Source organism: Netta rufina (genome assembly GCF_964035555.1).
Source record: "Netta rufina genome assembly, chromosome: 11".
NCBI classification, from domain to species: Eukaryota; Metazoa; Chordata; class Aves; order Anseriformes; family Anatidae; genus Netta; species Netta rufina.
Window position 1 is genome coordinate 12,210,464 of NC_140134.1, and position 21,700 is coordinate 12,232,163.

Sequence of the window (21,700 nt, forward strand, 5' to 3'; positions counted from 1 at the left end):
AGCTAATGACAAAAAATAGCTTTTATTTATTCCCTTCATCCGTATTTTAGCTTTCATTTTTCTACCATGATTTGAAAAAAAGACCCACTCATATGCTTCTAAAACATGCCTCGATAGTACGCAGTTACAGAGTTTCTGGGAATGGATTAAAGAAAAGAGTGTAAACAGAATCTGTCTGTATCTTTGGGCTCGGAGTTCATTCTTTCTTGTGGTTTTTAGTTCTGGAATTTGTTGGTTCCTCCCCTTTCCTATATCTTTTAAGTAAAGGAAAGCTCTATATATTGTCATCTTAGCCTTCTAAGTGTGTATATAAGTAATAATAGCTAATTATTTCCTACATTTTTTCCTCACTAACAGGCAAGGGAAATATGGGTAATATATTTTCAGGGAATATTTTATGTATTGGTATGTTCTGATATTTTGTAGCTGTGAACAAATTGAACTAAATCTTCATTTTTTCTAGGTGATACTGAGTATTTTGCTCCCTCCTGCTATACTTCTGTTGGAATATAAGACCAAGGCTGAAATGTCGCATATTCCTCAATCTCAAGATGCACATCAAATGGCAATGGATGACAGTGAAAACAACTTCCAGGCTGCAGCAGATGAAATACCTATGGTAATGGGGTGGCAGCGATTAAAGACCAGTATTTCTAATTTAAAATCAATAATTACATTTTAAAAGTAAAGTAAGAGCTAAAGTGGATCTCCAAAAACATAGAGTTCTGTAAGTAAAGTTAACAGTCCTTTCATTTTAGGAGGTGTTTAAAGAAGTAAGGATCTTGGACAGTACTTCAGAGAAGCATGATATGGAGACTCCAGCAAAACCTAAAAGACTTCCAATTACGCAGAAGTTTTATGCATTTTATCATGCACCAATTGTGAAGTTTTGGTTTAATACGGTGAGTTTTCTTTTGTGTAGTATGTTCTTTTATTTGGAAATGCAGTGCAGATCTTTGGGTTCTTTTTCTAACACACGTCTCTGCGACTTGCATCAAAGCTTAAGCACTCTTTAAAAAAACAAGAAAAAAAAAACATGCTCTACTAAGCTGGAAATGAAAAGTACTTGATTCTGAAAGAAAAGCATGTGCAGTGCTCAGTGCTTTTTTTCTTTTTAACGTTCATTATGTTGGTTTTGAAAAATACCTATTTTCTAGTCTAAGACTAATTGGTGTGAAAATATTTATTCTGATCTGAGTAGTTAATTTCATCAGTTTTTCAGTAGTTAATTAGTAGTTAATTTCATCAGTAGTTAATTCCATCAGCAGGAATTCTGCCATCATTTACTAGGTTAAGAAGTGTTCATGCACAATATTGTTTAAATTATTGCAATAGAAACTCAAAAATTAGTGTTCTAAGAAAATTTTTGAATCCCCTTTATAAATATTAACCTGTCCGCTTAAAGGGGTAAAAGATAGTACTGCTATCCTATATGAAGGTTTTATCATATATCACGTGGAAAAAAAAATAAAATACATCTATAAGGGACCTTTTTGTAATTATATAGAATTATGTATTACATAGAACCCTTCTGTGTGTGTGTGTGTGTGTGTGTGTATATATATATATATATATATATAAAATTTCCATTGCTCTTTTTAGCTGGCATACTTAGGATTCCTCATGCTTTACACATTTGTGGTTCTTGTAAAAATGGAAGAATTACCGTCTGTTCAAGAGTGGATTGTTATTGCTTACATTTTCACATCAGCAATTGAGAAAATTCGTGAGGTATGTCTCTAACAGTCTGAGTTTGTGGTTTTTTTGTTTTTTTTTTGTTTTTTTCTTTTAGTTACAACAGTATGCTTTAAACTGTGTTTATAATAAACAAGACAGCCTAAGAAACTTTGAACATTGAAACATTTTGAACATTTGAGCACATGATGTGTAATACCTTTATATTTGGTATAGACTGCTAATTTAGATACTAATGTTTCTTGGCCCACTGGTTGGACTTAGCTTGCTTTCTTTTTTTTCTATTTCTGATGGGGAAGAGCAGGAGGTCTATTTAAAAGGAAATGCTTTTCTTTTTTTCTCTCCTAAATTTCAAGGACCTGACAATGACATCAAGGCATGGTATATGTGTATTTTTTCTCAAATTTTTCTGATTTTTTTTTTCAATCTGTGGCTTACTGTCTAATCAGGTTCTAACAAACAGCCTTACTTTTTTGAGGGATTAAATGTGTATGTATCTGTTAACATCAATCAAACTCTACACCTAGGACCAAGATGAAACAGAACCAAAAAATCTTGATCAAGATGAGATAGCTACCACAAACATAATGTAACTGATCAGCAAGAGTTTTTTGAGTAGTTCTGTAAGAATTTTTAAATGGGAGAGAAAAGCCAGTTCACTAACTGGGTACTGCAGGTCCAACTGAAACAGAAATAAAGACTCATTTTTATTATAGTAACTTCCTAGAGAAGAAGGTGGGGAAAAAAAGCAATCAAACTGAAAACGATTCCTTCACAACTTGTTCAGGAAGAAGGAAATATCATTTCTTTGTCATAGTCGTGAAGCAGGCGTAGTTAAACACTACTTTTTGGGTTCCTCTGTGCAAAACAGTTACCCATTTAAATACTTTTTTTTTTTTTTCTTTTTTTTTGCAAGTGTAAGAATTTTACTGATTCATATGTTTCAGTGTTATTTTATGTGGAGTAAACATGAGCAGACCTGAATATTTTATTTTTGTTATTGCAGATTTTTATGTCAGAGGCTGGGAAGATTAATCAGAAGATTAAAGTGTGGTTCAGTGATTACTTCAATATCAGTGACACAGTTGCTATTGTCACTTTCTTCATTGGGTTTGCATTAAGATTTGGAGCAAAGGGGAATTTTGGTGAAAATACTTACAGAGAAAATTATGTTTTTGTTGCTGGAAGAATAACGTACTGTCTCAATATAATTTTTTGGTATGTGCGATTACTGGATTTTTTAGCCGTAAACCAGCAGGCTGGCCCTTATGTTATGATGATTGGGAAAATGGTAAGTACTATTTTTTATTTTTCTTTCAGTTGAAATACCTTTGTTTTGCTGTATCTATTTATAATTTCTCAAAGCTTTATTTAGTAAAAGGTTGCTTATCCTGTGCTGGTGTGTCAGCAACTTTGTGCAGAAGTAGCTAGCTGGAATATAACTTAATGTGTTTCAAAACAAGCACTGAGTAGAAGTGTTCTTTACTATGGAGCTTTCTCTGTTACATCTGTAAAAAGATGGAAGATCTTCCTTCTGTGCTGTGTTAAATGTGTGAGACTTGAAGGAATATGATAATGCCTTTTGGGTTTGAGATTTATTTATAGTCCTGAGGTTTTCTTGCCTTTGTGCTAGCTACTGCAAGGTTTTCACTTTTAGCAAGATCTTCACTTTTACAAGTAAGATAAGTTACTTATAGTGAGCTGTGCTAAATGTTTCTAGGTAGCTTTCTACAATTGTTCTTAAAATTGTGTGCTGAGAGTACACTCCCCACAGGCTGCCTTCTCATATGCTTTGTTTTGTGCATGCTCTTGTACACTCCAGCTTCCCCTGCATGACAATGTGGCCTTCAAATTTTGTTTCCTTCAACCTGGTAGAATGTTTTTTGACACGTTATATGGTATCCAGTGTTGAGGTGTACTCCAACTGTGTTCAAAAGTAGTCATGCAGTGCAGTTGTGTTCTGTAAAAAGGAGGGCATCAAGTTGCTTACATTTCTCACTTTGATTTCTTGCCATTAGAATAAATTGTTTTTCACAGTATTCAGTCCTTGGAACACTACATCTGTACTTTGTACAGCTATTCAGTGAATTTGGGAAGGAATGTTTCTCTATCAGCTGCTACTCTTCCACATAACGGGTATTTCAGTTAAAAAGAAACTACCTTTTGGCCTAGAGTAGCAAACATTCTGTAAGAAAGGAGAGGGAAAAAATAGAATTTTTTAAAATGGTTTGTTATTTGACTACATCTTCTGACTGAAGTACAAGGGTCTTGGACTCTTCTGCTGATATAACATAAAGAATTCATCAAGCTTATGCTGTCCCTGTAAAAGCATTTGAAGTTGTGAAACCATAATTATAACCTTGTGAGTTAACTGACCTTTTTTGTGTTTGTAGGTGGCCAACATGTTTTACATTGTGGTGATTATGGCACTTGTACTGCTTAGCTTTGGTGTTCCCAGGAAGGCTATATTGTACCCTAATGAGGCACCGTCTTGGACTCTAGCAAGAGATATTGTGTTTCATCCATACTGGATGATTTTTGGTGAGGTGTATGCCTATGAAATTGATGGTAAGACACTACAATTTTTGAAGCAAGTAAGGAGAAGGCTTATTCTCATGAGATCTTTTTAAGGTCTTACAAAGTTTTCATTTTATGAAACGAAATATCCAGAATTATTCATTCCATTCACTAGATTTTTTTGTGACTTGCAGATATATAACTTCTTGATTTGACTGTTCCATTATCCTTTATTAAGAATGAATGGCTTAGAGTTAAAACTCTCCTTAATTGGGGGTTTTCTTCAAGCTCTTCTTAGCAATACTTCAGATTTTTTCCACACAGATATCATGCCTTTTTTTTTCTGTGAAGGTAGTATACTTTCTTTTTTATTTTAATCCAGTAATGTGATTATATGTTAATATAAACTGAAATCTTTGTCTCTTATATCTTTCTACCATATTCCTGCATGTTACTTGGTGGTTGTACACTCTTTGAGTGATCTTTTTTCTTGTCTATATCTGCTCTGAGTTCTAAAATTTGCTTTACATATTTTGTTTTTTTTCTTCCTTCCCGCCCCCCCCCCCAACACAGTATGTGCAAATAATTCTGAGTCACAAGTTGCTCATCTCTGTGGGCCAGGAACGTGGTTGACCCCATTTCTTCAAGCTGTCTACCTCTTTGTACAGTACATAATTATGGTTAATCTCCTTATTGCATTTTTCAAGTAAGTATATGAACAATTGCTAATTTTTGCTACTCCTTTAAGTTTTTATATTTCACCTTAGTAAGAGGAAAAGATAAGAATATCTGATAACAGTTCAAAGCAATCCTATTTGGTGGAAGCATTTTCAGGTTCAAAGGCTGGTCTTCCTCACTGCAAACCCCCTGACAAGGAAGGGAAATTTGTGATGTGTCTGGTATATGTCAAATCCGTGAGGCTGAAGGATCCAGATTTCTAAAGAGAATTTGAATGCCTTTTGTAACTTCTTTTCTTTGTAATAAAACGAACAAGGTTGTTTCTGGATCTTGACTGTTATATTGACTGTTCCTAAATTCATTTAAGGATCTCTTCAGTTGAGTTCAATTGTAGAGTAATTTAAGTCCATAAGGAGTTCTCTGCAAGTGTTTTATATACGGGAATAAACAGCTCACTAATACTGGGGAATGGTAGACTAGAGAATTAGTGTGGTCTGATTTAAAAGTAATAATAATAGTTTAAAAAATGGGTTTATTTGGAAATACTTTTTTGACAAATTTGAAATGTCTTTCATGTCTGAGGAAAGGTAATGAAATAATAGCAGATGAGAGAATGATTTAATCCTCTCCCTGCTTTAGGGCATAGCCTTTTCTTGAATGTTTCCAACTTACACTGTTATTTATACAGTAAAAGACAAGTATGTGATTTTTTTTTAACACGTAATAAACACAAACAACAGCAACAGAAGAAAAAAATAACTTGACGTGTTTAATTCTTTTTTTCTTCCTTTTCAGCAATGTATATTTACAGGTAAAGGCGATTTCAAACATTGTGTGGAAGTATCAACGCTATCATTTCATTATGGCCTATCATGAAAAACCTGTTCTGCCTCCACCACTCATTATTCTTAGCCACATGGCTTCCCTGTTCTGTTGTATATGTAAAAGAAGAAAGACAGACAAGACTTCAGATGGGCCAAGTATGAACAGTTATTATCCAAAAAATTATTATACTTTTTTGATATGATTAAAGCAAACTGTCAGGAAAGTGCAAACTTCTTGGTTTTAATGTGTGTTCTCAACAAAGTTGAAGTTGGACTTGATGATCCTGGTGGGTCCCTTCTAACTGGGGATATTCTGTGATTTTAAGTAGGTCTTAATTTTTTGTATCCTCAATATTGAATAATCCTCTCATCCTGTTCGAAGTTCCCATGTTTTTTACAAAGGATATAATATAATGCACAGCCCCTGGAAAATCCCCGGTTAGACTAAGTTATATAAAATCAAACAGAACGCTACAAAATTAGATTTTCCGTTAGTGTTTATGAAGGATTTTTTTTTCCTGGAAAACTAGTCTTATTTGAAACCCTTTGAAAATTTAAAAATAAAAATAAAAAATGTTTCACAGATGATGAGAAATACAGCTGAGGAATCTAGCCTCTGTCTAGATGTAGTGTATGGGGGTGTGTAGTGTGTAGTATCTTGATTTTTATTTTAGGCAAAGTCTTTGACATTTAACTTTTTTTTTTTGTTTGCGAGGAGAGAAAAGGTCCTAGATGGCACTGTTTTTTTATTTTTGTATATGTTTTAATTTTAACACCCTTTGTATGTTTGTTGCTATAAATTTCTAGTGCCTGAAAAACTTTACTACACATGCATCTTCTGAACTGTTTAATCTCTTTTTAGAACTCTTCCTAACAGAAGAAGATCAAAAGAAACTTCATGATTTTGAAGAACTGTGTGTTGAGATGTATTTCAATGAAAAAGATGATAAATTTCATTCTGGAAGCGAGGAGAGGATTCGAGTCACATTTGAACGGTAAAATTTTTACAAGTAAATTTTTTACAAATAAAACTTCTGAATAGAGAAGCTTAGAACTTCTGTGTTTTTTTAATTGCTTTAAGGGGGCAAAATACAGTTCAAGAAAATACTCAATAATCATGAAATTTTAGAGTTCTTTTTCCTTAAGTGGGCAAAAAGAATTGCAAAGATGTTTTGTTTGCATATAGAAAATAGTATCTTTCATAGCTACTTTGTAATTTGATTTTTTTTCCTTAGGGTGGAGCAAATGTGCATTCAGATAAAGGAAGTTGGTGATCGTGTCAACTACATAAAACGGTCACTACAGTCTTTAGATTCACAGATTGGCCACCTACAGGATCTCTCTGCTCTAACTGTGGATACTTTGAAAACACTGACTGCACAGAAAGCTTCAGAAGCTAGCAAGGTTCATAATGAAATTACGCGGGAATTGAGTATTTCAAAACACTTGGCACAAAACCTCATTGATGATGGCTCTCTAAGATCATCTGTGTGGAAAAAGCACAGCATTGGAAATGTCTTTGGTTCTTTTCCACAAGGAGGCCTTGAAAATAATAATGCTTTACTCTGTAACATTTCTATACGTGATGACAAAGAAGTCCAACATAAGACTATTGGTCAGGAGTTAGCTCTAGTTCCTCGAAAAGAAGAAAAAAACTTTCAAGAGGCAGGTTCCTCAGGCAGTGCCTTATTTTCCAATGTTGTTCCTCCTCCAGAACTTCGCCAACGAATACAGGCTGCAGAGGTCTCAAAATCCATTAGTAGAAGTAAAAAATTAGGCAATTCATCCAACAGCATGCCACATGTAACATCCCCAACAGCTAAGTTTTTTGTTAGCACTCCATCTCGTCCCAGTTGCAAAAGTCAGCTGGATTCTTCAGCAAAGCATGAAGAGACTGTTTGCTCTAAGGCTACAGAAGGAGATAATAATGTAGAATTTGGTGCATTTGTGGGTAAGTATAACAAAGTAGATTCTGAATGTCCTGAAGTCATAATTAGCTGCTCTTATCCTCTTGCTTCTGGCTCTGCTTGCCTTGCTTTCACCCAACCTTGTGTTGAAAATGGAGGATACATTAATTGTGGTTTTATTCATGATGAGAGTGACACTAATGATAACTACAGCTGCAGAGTTGACAAATGTGATCACCAGTCCTCTGTCAACTTATCGAAGAACAAACCCCAAATGAAGTTGTCTTTGTCAACTGGCGACTTGACGTCAACAGTCAACTGTGGCGGCTCACATGGAAAATTGAATATTAAAGATGAACTTTGCAAAAGTCAGCATGTCCATGCAATGGAACTCCAAAACCAAGATTTATGTTCTAACATCCTTATGGGACTACTTCATAAACTGTGGACCAAATCTAAACCACAAGGTTTGACTTATCAAGAATTGTATGGTATTTTGGGTGTATTCCGGTTGCAGGTGACTTTATTCTACCATTTTGCTCTGCTTTTTTTGCTTTTAACATCTCTAATTTCCCTATGTTGCCTGAATTTATTTATTTTTACTCAAAAATTATCATTTCTTTATAGTTCTGTCACATAGACAATATTTTTCTGAAAAACAGTAGCCAGTTATTGAGTATAGCAGTTCTATGCAATTAGCAGCTCTACAACTTGGTATGGGCATCATAGATAAACTTTTTGCAACTCATTATGAAGCTCTTATCTTTTCATTTCGTACATTTAAAAATATTGTCTATTTCTTGACGTAATTACAGAAGACTTCTTAGGCTGATGGAATCCTGGACAAATATCTTTGTGGTATCTGTATCAAACTGAGGGATCCTCCTATACTGTGTTTCTGAACACTGTTATAATTGGGATCTTCCACTGTTGCCTATGTACTTCTTAGCAGTCCTTTTGGCAGCTTCCAAAATCCTTAAATTAAATAACAGCATTATGCCTTCCCTCAAGTTTTGCTTAACCGTAAAAAGTTGCATGCTTTCGGTTACAGTTACCTACCTATTTGAATGGTAAAACAGTGGCAGATTCATTGCAAAATACAGGTGTGGGTTTACTAACCGATCTCTGTGAAATAGATAACGCTTTAAATAGTTTTAGTGTATAGTAGATCACAATCTGGAGTTGACAGGTTGCCTGCAGAAGCGTTGTCTTGCCCCAGTTCAGGGATGCCTCAGTGTTTTTCAAAGGTTTGTTGAGAATGTAAAGATTTGAATCTTTAGACAAGAGTTTATTGCTGTGAAACTTGGAGTTTTAAGAAGATACCTATATACACTATTTATATATTTATGTGTAGAAAGAGTATCTACACGCTTGTGTACACTAGTTACTTGTTTATAATGTTCTCATGATATTAAAAAAAAAAAGACATCCCCCTTTTTCTTTTGATTCAGAAAGCCAGACTAAACAGAAATAATGGACTCAGTGATTGTGTAACTCTAGCTAATCTGTGAATGTTCTTTACCACTAATAACTTTGAATACTAACTATACTTATTTTACCGGAGTGAAATTTTGAGTGTGTGGTCGTCTGACATCTAGCATTTAGAACATACTCTTCATTCTTACTGTCTGGGTTTTACAAAACTTCAGATGAAGGGCAGCTTTCCATTGCCAATCCCAGTAGGTTTTAATTCATTACAAACCCACATGCTTGGGAGGATGAAGAGTATATTGTAAAAGCTACCTCAGAAAACTCTGCTTTTCCTTCATTTGTTATGCTCACTTAAAAATACTATAATTCAGACTATCTAGTTCCTTTCTTGTGGGAAGCATACACTTAACATTTTAAAATGTTAATTTCACATTTTGAATTGTGGTAGCCCACACAATGCGGGAAAAGCAATAGTTTCATATTAATATTTTGTTACACCAATTTTATTGTGTTTGGAAAGTCTTCTCTGGTGCAGTCAGGCACACAGAATTTAGATGGTTTGTAACCCTTTGTTCTTATGATAAAACTATTGGCATGGTCAGAACATGTCAGTCTACCTTTGATTTTGAATACTCTTTTTCAATTCACTGTGTCAAAGGTCACAGAGACAGCATGGAGTTGCAGCGGTTTAAAGAAGCAGCAAGCAAAATTAAAGAAAGAAGTGCTGATATTGAGGTAATGTGTTTTTCAGAAAGTCATTCCATGATTAATGAGGACAGTGGTTTTTGGTGGTTGTGGATTTTTTCAATTGTAACTTCACCATATGTCTTGAAAAAGTCTAAGAGCAAATAAAATCAAAGAACTTCCAAAATGCAGTCTGGAGGGAATGCAACTCTTCTGATCAGCAGTGGAGTGAAAACTTGTGCAACCTTAACTGCACATCAAGTACTCTTGTTTCATAATGTGATATTAATGAAATATTAAAGAAGACCTGAGGTTATGAAAGCTGAAATGAATATAACTGTAAATTAAAATTAAGATAAAATTATATATCCCACAGTTAAATAAGAATCATTTGACACTTGTAAATTTCAAGATTGGTGTTTCGGAAGATTTAAGTGATTTACAGTGATATTATATAGACCAAGATCATAGTGTATATGATTGAAAGTGACTGCAGTTGCTTCAAAAGTTGTTTGATGTGCTTCCAAGAAGAAAAGGCCTTTCTACTAAACTTGGCCAATTAAAATGATGTATAATTTCAGTTTTCATAAAAGAATATTACAAATAACTACTGGGAAGTTATTAATTATGACATAGCTGTCCTCTAAGTGTTATACAAATATAAATAAATAAATATATATGTATATATACATATATAAAAGATTCCATTTGCAGTTACCCCTCACTGGGGGGAGAATCTGACTTGTGAATTGCATGATGACCATTTGCAATGTCAAAACCTGCTGCGTTGTTACTAGTGCGCCTTCTGATAAGTATCATGTGTGACCAAAAAGCTTTGTGTGTGTGTATTCCAGTGCTACTTTTAATAATGTTTACAATTTGCCTTTTTTTTTTTCTTTTTTTTTCTTTTTTTTTTTCTAATAGGAGCAACAGGAAGACTTCAAAAAAGCTATATTGGAGGGAATAGAGACAACCAGACTTCAAGTAAGTGCAGAAGCTTTCCATTTTATTCTAGAAAGACCATTTTCACCAGATGGTAGAATTTATTCTTTACAGTGAAGATAAGAAACTGTTTTCATAGATCACTATTTGCAGGGGAAAGATATAATGAACCCTTGTTTTTTTTTTTAAAAAATAAAGAACACACTTTGGGAAGTTTGCCAGTTGTACAAGGGGTAGTTGTAGTCTATTCTTCCACAAAAAAAAATGACAGAATTTGCCTTCAAATGTCTTCACAAAGTATAACATTAAAGTTACGATATCCAGACACAGTACATACAGAGTGATAAAATTTATAAAGACACAGAACGGTGGAGGGGGATGCCTTCTGGCAGCCAAGCATTGTTATCTTGGCTTAGCATTCTCTGGTACACTTAAATGAAGTATTTCTGTCTAGGGATGTAAAGAAATAGTCTTTCTCATAGGTATCCAAACACCAATAGTATATGTATACACTCACACACTTGGTACACATACATACACACACCTGTACACATACCTGTGGGTGTGTGCATTTGAAGGGTGAAAAAGGCTGGAAACAACTTCCTAACTGGGGTAAGTCGTGAAATGAAAGCAAAGCATGCCATTCTAAGTTCAAGTTGTTTTTTGTTCTACAGAATCTTGAATTTTAAAATTTAATTCAGGTAACCATTGGAATTATTAGGCTGATCGTGAGGAGTGTTCTGGTTCCATTGCAGTGTACATGAAGTTGCAGTTTGGGATATAAACATCTTGTTGTCTGAAGCTGACCATTTCAGTAGATACTCAAAGTATGTAATTATTACTAAGGAATGTGTCAGTGGGGAAATTCACTTCATAAACTGCAGGTATTTGTGGCAACACTTAGATTTTCTTTTTAGTTTCAATGACTTTTTCAAACTGAAGTTTCTGCCTGAGCCAAGTTCTCAAATGAGAATTGATAGTTAATGAAGATACATGACAAAACAGCTGAACATGGTACTTGTAGAGATCTAGCATAATGTATATATCATATATCTTATCGTAACATTCTCTTTAAAATATTTTTTCCAAATAGATCAGTAGTCTTAATAAGCAACTGAAAATGTCAGAGCTGATACTTAACTGTAAAAAGTGTTTTAGCTGAATTAGCACTTGACATAAGCATTTATTTGCAGCAATGTATTTGAGGTACATCCAGAAGTTTAAAAAACATATATATTTCTAATGTAGCACTAAAAAAGTAGTAGTTGAGAACAATGATAATGATGATGTGTGTACTACTTTTGTAGGGTCTTCAAACTGACTGTGGTCTAAGACAGTCTAGTTCTTGCTGTGGGTTTACTGACCCTTTGGCAGTCCATTCAGAACAATGTAAGTATGTCATTGATTCAGGTGGCCTAATTGTCTCTCTCGATTTTGTTGACAATGCATATTCCAAGAGGGTGCAAGGAAAACAGAAAAAGTTAAACCATCTTGAAATGTTTTCATGATTGGTGCTATTTGAATTGGCTCTCATGTTTCATTGTGATTCTTCTGGTCATGCCAACTAAATTCTGTTACATCTGTTTGCAACAGCAAATAGCTAAATAGCTAGATCATAAAAAGGTAAGTGATCCAGTCAGAACTGTGCTGGAAACTTGTAATAGTAGATAATTGTGGATCAGGCCTTTTTTTTTTTTTTATGTAGGAGACGAATTGAGCTGTCTAGTTGCTCACTCTGTTAGAAAATAGGTAACAAAGACATATGCCATTCTTTGTCCAGTTATGAATCTTTTTCATTTGTAGTATACAACAAGAGTAGAAGAGCATCATGTGAAGATACTCAGCAAGTAGATTCTAAAGCAGCCTTGTTGACGGTTTGTATCCTCCTCTCTTTGTTGTTGTCAAGTAGAACTAGAAAGTGAACAAATAAAGGTGAAGAAAGACTGCATGAAGAATAATACTGATTTGTAGTCCTATTCATTCAAGGAGGCAACAGGAGGGGACCTGTTCTGACTGAGGGAAGAAGCTATACATATTATCTACTACATATTGTGCATGTTCTCACTATGAAAACATACACTGCTTCCTGTTTATGTAAAACAAGACTATTTGTTTAAGAACAAAAATGCTTATACGATCTATAAAACAAAGAACATAGACTTCTCTGTTCTTTTAATTTTATTTACCAATCCTCGGTTGTATTTGAGTCTTCCCGTTCGACTGCAGTTCAGTACAGTTTAGTGAAATCTTTCCAATAAGCAGTCTATACTGCAAGATCTTAAAACATGTAACTTCCCTGCCCCCCAAATTAAATATGCTATGTTCTTCTTACAAAATTGAAGCCTTTTTTTTTTTTTCTTTCCCTTTGATTTAAAGGATTGGTTGCAAGGTAGACCTTCAAATAGCAATCAAATGTAAGTAAGCTTTCTAGTAATGGAGAAATTCCGTTTTATATTTTGATTTTTCTTTTTGGTTGTTGTCTTTGGCTGCAGTGTTACTCAGCTGTGTTTAATGAAAAAACAAGGTTTAAGGACTTTTCTAATAAATAACTGAATGTGTTCACTGGAATGCTATGATGGGTTATATTTAAGTTAATTGAGTCACATATCAGAGGGCAGAACATGCTCTTACATGAAAATGTCTGTGTTGACACTTACTAATGAGCTAACTTCCTGGCAAAGGTCTTTACCCAACCTTCCAAATTGTAAACCTTCTCTGAAATTGTGCAGTCATTGCTCTTGTTAACAATTATCCCCTGAGTTAACTGTTAAAAGCATTACCTTATTAATCTGATAACAGAAGGGTAAGCTGTTGTGAACGCACTTTAATTAAGCACCTCTGTGGGAACGAGCTCTTGTGATGCAAACTTTACATAATGTTGTGCGTGACTTGGTGGTATTTAAAGTATAGCTCTAAAACCAGGAGATTACTTAACAGCCTTCCATTACCATTTTGTAATTAAGCAGCAGTTCTGCCCTTGAAAAATAAGATAAAAGCAGTACTGTGAGGTTAACAAGGTGACCTAGGATGATGTGTCAAAATCAGTAATTATAAAAACAAGTTTTTAAGAAGCAATAATAGTTGGTTTTGTGACATTTCACAGGCCATCTGAAGAAGATGCATTGAATGGTAAGTTTTTTGTTTCTGCTATAAACAAGCTGGGAGCTTTTTCGTACAAGCAACTGTTTGGGTCATGTATGAGAATGCTGATAATTTGGAACTTAATGGAGAGGTAGCACTACGATTACTGTTTTAACAGCCTGCCTTCAAGTACTACAATTTCTTCTGAAGTACTGAAGATCTAAGCGAGATCCTAAATTTTCTGCATAGCAAATCTTTTTCAAGCCCTAGTCACTTGGGAAGTGGTCTTTGCACGTGGTTATTTTGATACACAATACAGGTAGCAGGCAGTGTCTCATTATTTCTGATCTCTCTCAGGCATCGCTTCTCCTTTCAAGCCTATCATGGATATCAATTACTATTATTCAGGTCAGTGCCTCTTATAACTATAGTTCATATCTCTAATGACACTTTTTAGAACCTTAAAATCTAATAAATGCTGTAATTTTTCTCTAGCTGTAGAAAGAAATAACTTGATGAGGTTATCACAGAGCATTCCCTTCACTCCTGTGCCTCCAAGAGGTAAAGACTGTAATTCTTGTTGGTGAGTGGAGGGGGAGGGTCAGAGTTCAAAGGGCTTGTTTAATATGGTCTTTTGGGGAAGAAAACAAAAGAAATCCCTGTACAAATTTCTTCTAATAGAAAATGATAAAGACAAATTTCAAGCTTGCTTGTAACTAGTGAACTAAAATAGTTCTCTATTAGTTCACTCTTGCAATACTCAAAAATTGAAATGTCTGACACCTTTTCTAGGGCAGCTCACTTGATTATGAAATTTAGATTAATTGTAGTTGTCCTCAGAATGGTGTTGATAGTATTGTACTAACAATTTTTGTAGCAAACTATTCTGCAAATATTCCTTTAAGTTAGGACTTGTTTTGACTCATTTAAAGTGCATGTAAGCATTTATTCAGTGTTCTTAATGCTGTTTGAATGGTGTCATTAATAGCTCTAATCAAGACGACAAAAACACTGTACTACTGTGCTGCTATATGAATGAAAAGAGGGGTCTTCCTACTGCTAGTTTCATTTTTTTACTGATTCAGAATGTGAGGGGCAACTTCATATGTGTTGAGATCTAAGAAACTGGAGATATTCAGTGCTTTAGTTTGAAAATTAAAAGTGGTAATTGCTTTTTGTATTGTAATATAGGTGAACCAGTCACAGTGTATCGCCTTGAAGAAAGTTCTCCCAACATCTTGAACAACAGCATGTCTTCCTGGTCACAACTAGGACTCTGTGCTAAAATTGAATTTTTAAGTAAAGAGGAGATGGGAGGAGGTTTACGCCGAGCTCTTAAAGTAGTATGCACATGGTCAGAATATGATATCCTCAAATCAGGTCATCTTTATATCATCAAGTCTTTTCTTCCTGAAGTTGTGAATACTTGGTCAAGCATTTATAAAGAGGATACTGTGTTACACTTGTGCTTGAGAGTAAGTTTTATTCTTGTCAATTATTAAGCATAGACAGGCGTTATTTTTTCCCACCTGAAAAATAGCATGTCTGTGGTGTGTGTGTGTGTATATATATTACAAAAGAAAAAAAAGTTAATTTTCTGTTCTCTATGAACTAAAGGGTTAAAAATCTGCTACAGTATGGTTTACTAAGTCAAAAAACTCAAAGTCTTAAAATGTAAATTTAAAAGCAAGCAATTTGTTACACTATCTTGGGGAAATCAGTAGCTACTGTTCTCGCTGTTTTTTTTGGTTTTTTTTTTTTTTTTTTGGCTCCGTAATGATTCCTTTCATATAATGCTGCTAATAGAATATTGGCTCTGAATTCTAGGAAATTCAGCAGCAGAGGGCAGCACAGAAGCTCACCTTTGCTTTCAATCAAATGAAGCCCAAATCCATACCATACTCTCCAAGGTGAGTGAGTTTAAACTTCTAGCATACTGCATGTCTTCTTCCAGAAGAATGCCTACAGGGCTGTGAACATACACCTCAAATATATTATGGTACTGATAGGTGAATATGTCTCTGAACATTAAAGAATGTGTCAGACAAATATTCTTGGCAGTGTTTTCACTGATACTTTCTTGCACTGCTTCTAGCCTAGAATGATAATATTAATGAATTTGTATAGCAGCTTCCAATGTTTTAAGTGATAACTAAATCAAAGAGTTGTCTAGTAGTAAATGACTAAATTGTCATTTGTTTGGAAATATATTCATTAAGAATGCTTTTTACTAGGTTCCTGGAAGTTTTCCTGTTATATTGCCACTCGGCTGGCCAGTGGTTTGCAGTTGAAGAGTGCATGACAGGAGAATTCAGAAAATATAACAACAACAATGGTGATGAAATAATTCCAACTAACATGCTAGAGGAGGTTATGCTAGCTTTCAGCCATTGGACCTATGAGTATACAAGAGGGGAATTGCTGGTACTAGATCTGCAAGGTAATGTCCCAATTTTGAAACTGGGGTCAACAGCCAAGGTTGTTCTGGGTCTTTCTCATAGAATCATAGAATGAGTTGAACGGGACCCATAAGGGTCATTGCTTCCAACTATTGGACTCTCTTGTGATAGCATTTTATTAAGAATTTATATTCAATAAGTAGTGTTTATATTCAATAAGCAGTATTTAGTGTGTCTTGCTCCAGTTCATCTGAATCAATGGTGGGTTTATTAAATATGGCACAAAATGTTATAGCGCTACAGAGAATATAAATATATATGAGTTTTCTCACTTATATGTGCCATAAAAAAAATATGTATATATATTTGTTGACACATTTGTATAGTGCCAATATGGCAAGCCGTATTTATACTTAATTGTCTGTCTGATATTCTGGCTGTGAGAAGTTCTATATAGGAAACTTTTTTCTCTCAGGTGAAAACTAGTTAAGAATTGCAGGCAGATGTAAAATTAGGTGAAGGAAATCTGAGAGGTACAAAGCGCTTGCTGAGGAGCAATTCACGTATTCTATACCATTTTAATTCTTTCCGCCTTTATTCTTGGAAAAGCTGAGAAGTCATAGCTAAAAATGGCAAGGCTTTTCAATATTAGTGCATTTGTGTAATGTATCAGATTTAATTTTTTCTTCATGTGCTGTCTAAAGGTGTTGGTGAAAACTTGACAGATCCCTCTGTGATAAAAGCTGGAGAAAAAAGGTAAGGTCATAGAAGGATTTAAAGAAAACAGGTACTGTAAAAGTTTTGCCAGAGAACACATGCAATTCATGTTTACGCACTCTTTCTCAGGTCATATGATATGGTGTTTGGTCCAGCCAATCTGGGAGAGGATGCAATAAAAAACTTCAGAGCAAAGCATCACTGTAATTCCTGCTGCAGGAAACTTAAACTTCCTGGTAAGAGTGGTGCTGTATTTTTTTCTGAGGCTCTCGGGTATCACGATGTTTTGTGTAATACATAATGATCTAGTAATGTCATGCCATGAAAGTAGAGTAAGTAATAAACATCAGTTTCGTATTTTTACTTCAAAAAGATACGCCATTTTAAGATAAAAAATCCTAGTTAAAGGATTTGACAATGTATGTAATCTATATTTGTATGCACAGTACTTGAGGAAGGTAAACTAGATGGATCTTGACTTCAGAAGGTGCAGTAAAAAATAATAAGAGTTCCCAGAAAAAGTAGGAAAATGAGGTAAAGATACTGCAAAATCTGAGACTTCTTAGCCAAAAAATGGAATGTGTTTTTTTGGGGGGCTTTGCCCTTTTTTTATACGTGTCTAGGTCTGCATAAATTTGTTCTAGTAAAGCATTCAATTCTGAATATTTTTGTTGCATGGACTACACTGCACTCATATCAAACCTTGAAATTATTTCTCTGTATCAGGCTTTTAGACTGGCAGAATAACGTAAAGAACTTGCATGATCTTGCCTGTTCAATGCTACTCTTTTAGGTTGTTTCTCATATGAAGAGAGGTCTTTTATTTTAAATTTGAGTTGTAATTCCTGGTAGCATCAAAGGGTGTCATGAAAGGGTCTGATTTCCATTAGAAGTTGATTTGGTACTTGCTATATAGTATCTATAAATAAAATAATTAAGTTTCCATCACTTTTTAAAGTAGAACTATATGCTTCCTGTTACATATACGATAAAACATCCTTTTGTGGCATTGAATACATATTGAGGAATTCTTACTTATAAGTACATATGCCTAGCCAGTTATTTGAAATAACTTTGGTTCATTTTGTTTATTTAGATCTGAAGAGGAATGATTACACACCTGACAAGATTATATTTCCTCAGGATGATTCCCCTGAATTGACAATTCAGCCTGGAAGCTGCACCAAAGAATCAGATTCAGCTAATTCTATTCGTTTGATGCTCTAATGATGTGACCAAATCAGTGGCCTCATCCAAACTTCATGGAATGTCACAAAGTTGTCACTTATCTTTCCTCCACCATAATTAAAAGAAAGATGCATCAAAACAAGGATTACTGTGTTATAAGTGGAATTTTGGCTGGTCCATTATCTGAGGACCTAACAACTTGTGATAACCATCTACAGAGAACAGCTTGGCAGCTGATCGTTTTAGAGGTTGAATAATGATGAGTATTTATGGTATGTTTTTAAAAGGGGCTTTTTAGCAGAAAGTTTATTTTTGCTTTTGGTTTGGTTTAGTGGAGGATTTTCTCTCTGTAGTCCTGTGGTGTGCAATATGCCTTCAACCAAAAGGATCTTGGTAGTTGATGTTTTAAGGTAAAGCATTTGTCTCTTTGGCAGCTGTCTTACTGTCAATCGGCAAAAGATAGGAGAAAGCACCTACCTCTCTGATGCCAGAGTATTCTGTGAGCATTTTTGGAACTGTTCGCTAACATTTTCTAACCAGATGTCTTCTACTCTGGCTTTTTGAAGAAGACAGAGCCAAATGAGGGGTGTGTATGTGATGCCAGTAGGCTGAGGTTGAAGGTAGGAACTTAATCTGTTCCAATAGAGAGAGAGTCTCCTGAATCAGGTTTCAGCTTTGTAGCTGTAAAGCTGTTATTTTTTGTGGAATAGAGCCCTAATTGTGCATAATGAGATTTCTTGTTTTATACATTTCAGTTTTATCATGTCACCATGAAATAGTAACAAACAAAGCCATGATAGACTGGTATAATCATATTTAATAGAAGAAATAGTATGTACTGGTCCAAATAAGTTGCCTTGTGAGAACACAAGTTGGAAGTGCTTTTTGTTGTACGTAGTGACTGCTTCAGAAGTTATGCCTTCCAAAGATCTCATAAAACCAGTGTATCAAACCGAATGTACACATAACTTTTAAATGTATTTAAAATTGTGTAGAAAACATCTTTAATGTTATGTTATTTGTGGTACTTATTTAAGAGAGACTAGGGTTGGAATAGCGTTATGTAAAGTACGGGAGATTGCAATGCACCTTCATGCCAATAAAATGTAATTTAACTGTCCCAAATATTGTTGAGCATTCAGCAAGAAAAAACTGTTGTCCAACTGAAGTTTCATGCTGCGACTTTTTGTTACATAGGTACTAATTTGTAATTTTTAATTAAAAGGGCAGTATATAGCTCTATAAATTTTTTTATTCAGTAGTGTATCTTATAGATACAGACTTAAGGCACGAACACAATAGCTGTTTAAATGGTGTTTTATGTTTGACGGGGAAAGGTAAAATGTTATAAGGATATAATACTGTATACATTTTGTATATCATTAAATCTTTAAAGAATCTAAAATAAATTTATTCTTGTTTACAGACTTCTGCTGTCTGTCTTAGTCTGAAAGGTTTTTTGGGTGAATTTGAGTAGCTCTTCATGCAGAAAAGTAGAATTTGCTGTGCTGGACCAAAGCAGTTGTCCACCTTTGGAGTATCTCAACTGTGGTAACAACAGGAACCAGGGGAAAAAATGTGAAAACACCTCTAGTGGACAAACTTATGTGATAGGATTAATGAGTAAATGACACAAAATATTTTAAAGCTCTTTACAATGTTTATTTAAAATTTGTAGTTCCTTGTTGGATTCCTGCCAGCATCCCCTTCAGTTGTCAGGTGATTTGGCATCCATTCAAGATAGTAATTGTAACTTTTTAATGCTGTATTTTAGTCAAGTAAAAGCAATAGTCAATGTGTTAGTGAGGCTAGCTCTTAGAATTAAGAAGGATTCCTAAAGGAGCCTCAAGTGTTACAAACTAAATTTAGTATATAAAATAGGATAACCATTTTGGGAAAAATACACATTAAAATTAGGAAACATTGTTTCCTGACAATAAAATTTAACGATACACAGTTCACTTATACAACCATGATGACTGTTTTCAGTAGTTTTGCTTGTGACTAATTTCTTAAAAAATAAACAGATCTGAAGTTTATGGTGGGTGTTTGATGGGGGGAAATGTTTCCCCTGGTCACTGTTGTAGTGCCTAGGGCCTGAAGCCTTTCAAAGACAAAAAGGGTCAAATAGGGTTGGGGAACATGTAGATAACGGCATGATTATCAGTGGCTAAGTGTATGTATTTCTGTACATCTTCCTGTCACGAGTAGCATCTTACTCCTGGAGATTTACAGCTAGAATTACATGAGAGGCCTATATGTAAACTGAGGAGAAGACAATCTCTTTCAGACTGACAGAAAACAATCATAATTGTAAGTATTCTTCAAAGAAGGCATTGGAAAGATGTGGTGGCAAGTAAGAGTTTGTTTGAAGGAGTATCCTGACCCTTAGGGGGGTCATAAATACCGTATCCTATTGATGCTGCACTTCTCTAAACTAGGTTGTGGGAACAAGTGCATTTGTCTGATAACATCGAATGCCGCTCCTCTTTTAAAGCCTTATCAATCTTGAAATGCATGCCCATTATTCTCTATGAATAGTTAAAAGAGTTGTGATCCATCAGCTTTTAAACTTCTTCAAGATTTCTGAGGAGGAAGAAAAAAAAAAAAAGCAGTACTGAACATCAGAACCTGTTAACTGCCTAAAACCAAAATACTGGCATGCATTGGTATCATTGTTTTAATATTTTAAGTACAAGAATACTAATTCAAACCTCTAATAGTTTTTAGTAGAAATTGTAAAGGCTTCAATGTCTTTCCTACTAAAAGGACATTTAGCTTAACCTATTTAAACAATGTCTTTCATATAAGTAAATAGGTAAGCTGTGTTCATTCCTTGTATAGCTTTGATTGCCTACCATGATCTTCAGGATATTTTTGTTAGAAGAAAAACTGATTGAATAACAGATTAAACTGAGTATTATGTACTTGCATAGTAGTGTTGGTTACTTAGGTAACGTCTGCTTTAAAATGCACTTAATTTCCTACAACCATAGCATTTTATGCAAAAATTTCAAATATATGAATACACTAATTTCATTGCTTAATGCTGAGTTTGCTGGATTCATTGTTGAGTGTTTTACTGCAGTATTTTAGGTGCTGAAACATTTCAGAGAAAAACAATTCCGAATATGTTGTGGTGAAATACATGAAGGTGAGTCTCCTGGGGAGCTGGTTTCCTAGCTACTGCTTGGTGGCTTTGTGATTAGGAAAAGAAGAGATTTGGTTTTTAAGCCTGTGACAATGATTTCCTACGTTTTTGTTCTTCATGGTTGCATTTTGCTAAATGACATACCACTTAACACTACAAGAATTTGGAGATGAGAAAAGCCTACAGCTAAAAGCCTGGTAGTAACAATGCACATTGCATGCTGCTAACAGATCAATTGGAAAACAAAAATAAGTAACAATTCTTTTGAAAAGACTTTTGATTACTTTATAATTAATACTTTTTCTTGCAGGTAATCTGCTGAAAGTAACAGGAAATTAATTCTAAGCCCTGGAGCTTGCAGAAAGTAGCACAGATGTGGATTTCTATATTATGTATAATGCCAAAAATAGTGTAATCAAGGTCTTGTTTCGGATCCACAAAAAGTAGCACTAAATATATTCTGTTGTTGTCTTGAATTATGCATAG

The 21,700-nt window shown here is 34.5% G+C and overlaps 1 protein-coding gene across 2 annotated transcripts in view; it reads left to right on the forward strand.

The window, feature by feature from the left end:
* Positions 1-19,490, forward strand: part of TRPM7 (transient receptor potential cation channel subfamily M member 7) — a 54,142-nt gene extending 34,652 nt beyond the window's left edge. The window contains exons 18-40 of one of the 2 annotated variants that reach the window (XM_084293457.1): positions 464-619; positions 759-902; positions 1,603-1,731; positions 2,702-2,986; positions 4,089-4,263; positions 4,786-4,918; positions 5,686-5,870; positions 6,577-6,709; positions 6,950-8,088; positions 9,711-9,787; positions 10,661-10,720; positions 11,986-12,067; positions 12,482-12,552; positions 13,055-13,092; positions 13,782-13,807; positions 14,117-14,167; positions 14,255-14,320; positions 14,951-15,234; positions 15,587-15,669; positions 15,994-16,199; positions 16,863-16,914; positions 17,005-17,111; positions 17,972-19,490. In XM_084293457.1, the coding sequence (XP_084149583.1) occupies positions 464-619; positions 759-902; positions 1,603-1,731; positions 2,702-2,986; positions 4,089-4,263; positions 4,786-4,918; positions 5,686-5,870; positions 6,577-6,709; positions 6,950-8,088; positions 9,711-9,787; positions 10,661-10,720; positions 11,986-12,067; positions 12,482-12,552; positions 13,055-13,092; positions 13,782-13,807; positions 14,117-14,167; positions 14,255-14,320; positions 14,951-15,234; positions 15,587-15,669; positions 15,994-16,199; positions 16,863-16,914; positions 17,005-17,111; positions 17,972-18,102 (3,813 nt within the window). In that variant the 3' untranslated portion in view covers positions 18,103-19,490. The remainder of the gene's footprint in view (positions 1-463; positions 620-758; positions 903-1,602; positions 1,732-2,701; positions 2,987-4,088; positions 4,264-4,785; positions 4,919-5,685; positions 5,871-6,576; positions 6,710-6,949; positions 8,089-9,710; positions 9,788-10,660; positions 10,721-11,985; positions 12,068-12,481; positions 12,553-13,054; positions 13,093-13,781; positions 13,808-14,116; positions 14,168-14,254; positions 14,321-14,950; positions 15,235-15,586; positions 15,670-15,993; positions 16,200-16,862; positions 16,915-17,004; positions 17,112-17,971) is intronic. The other variant, XM_084293458.1, reaches the window with a different exon arrangement.
* The last annotated feature ends 2,210 nt before the right edge of the window (positions 19,491-21,700 follow it).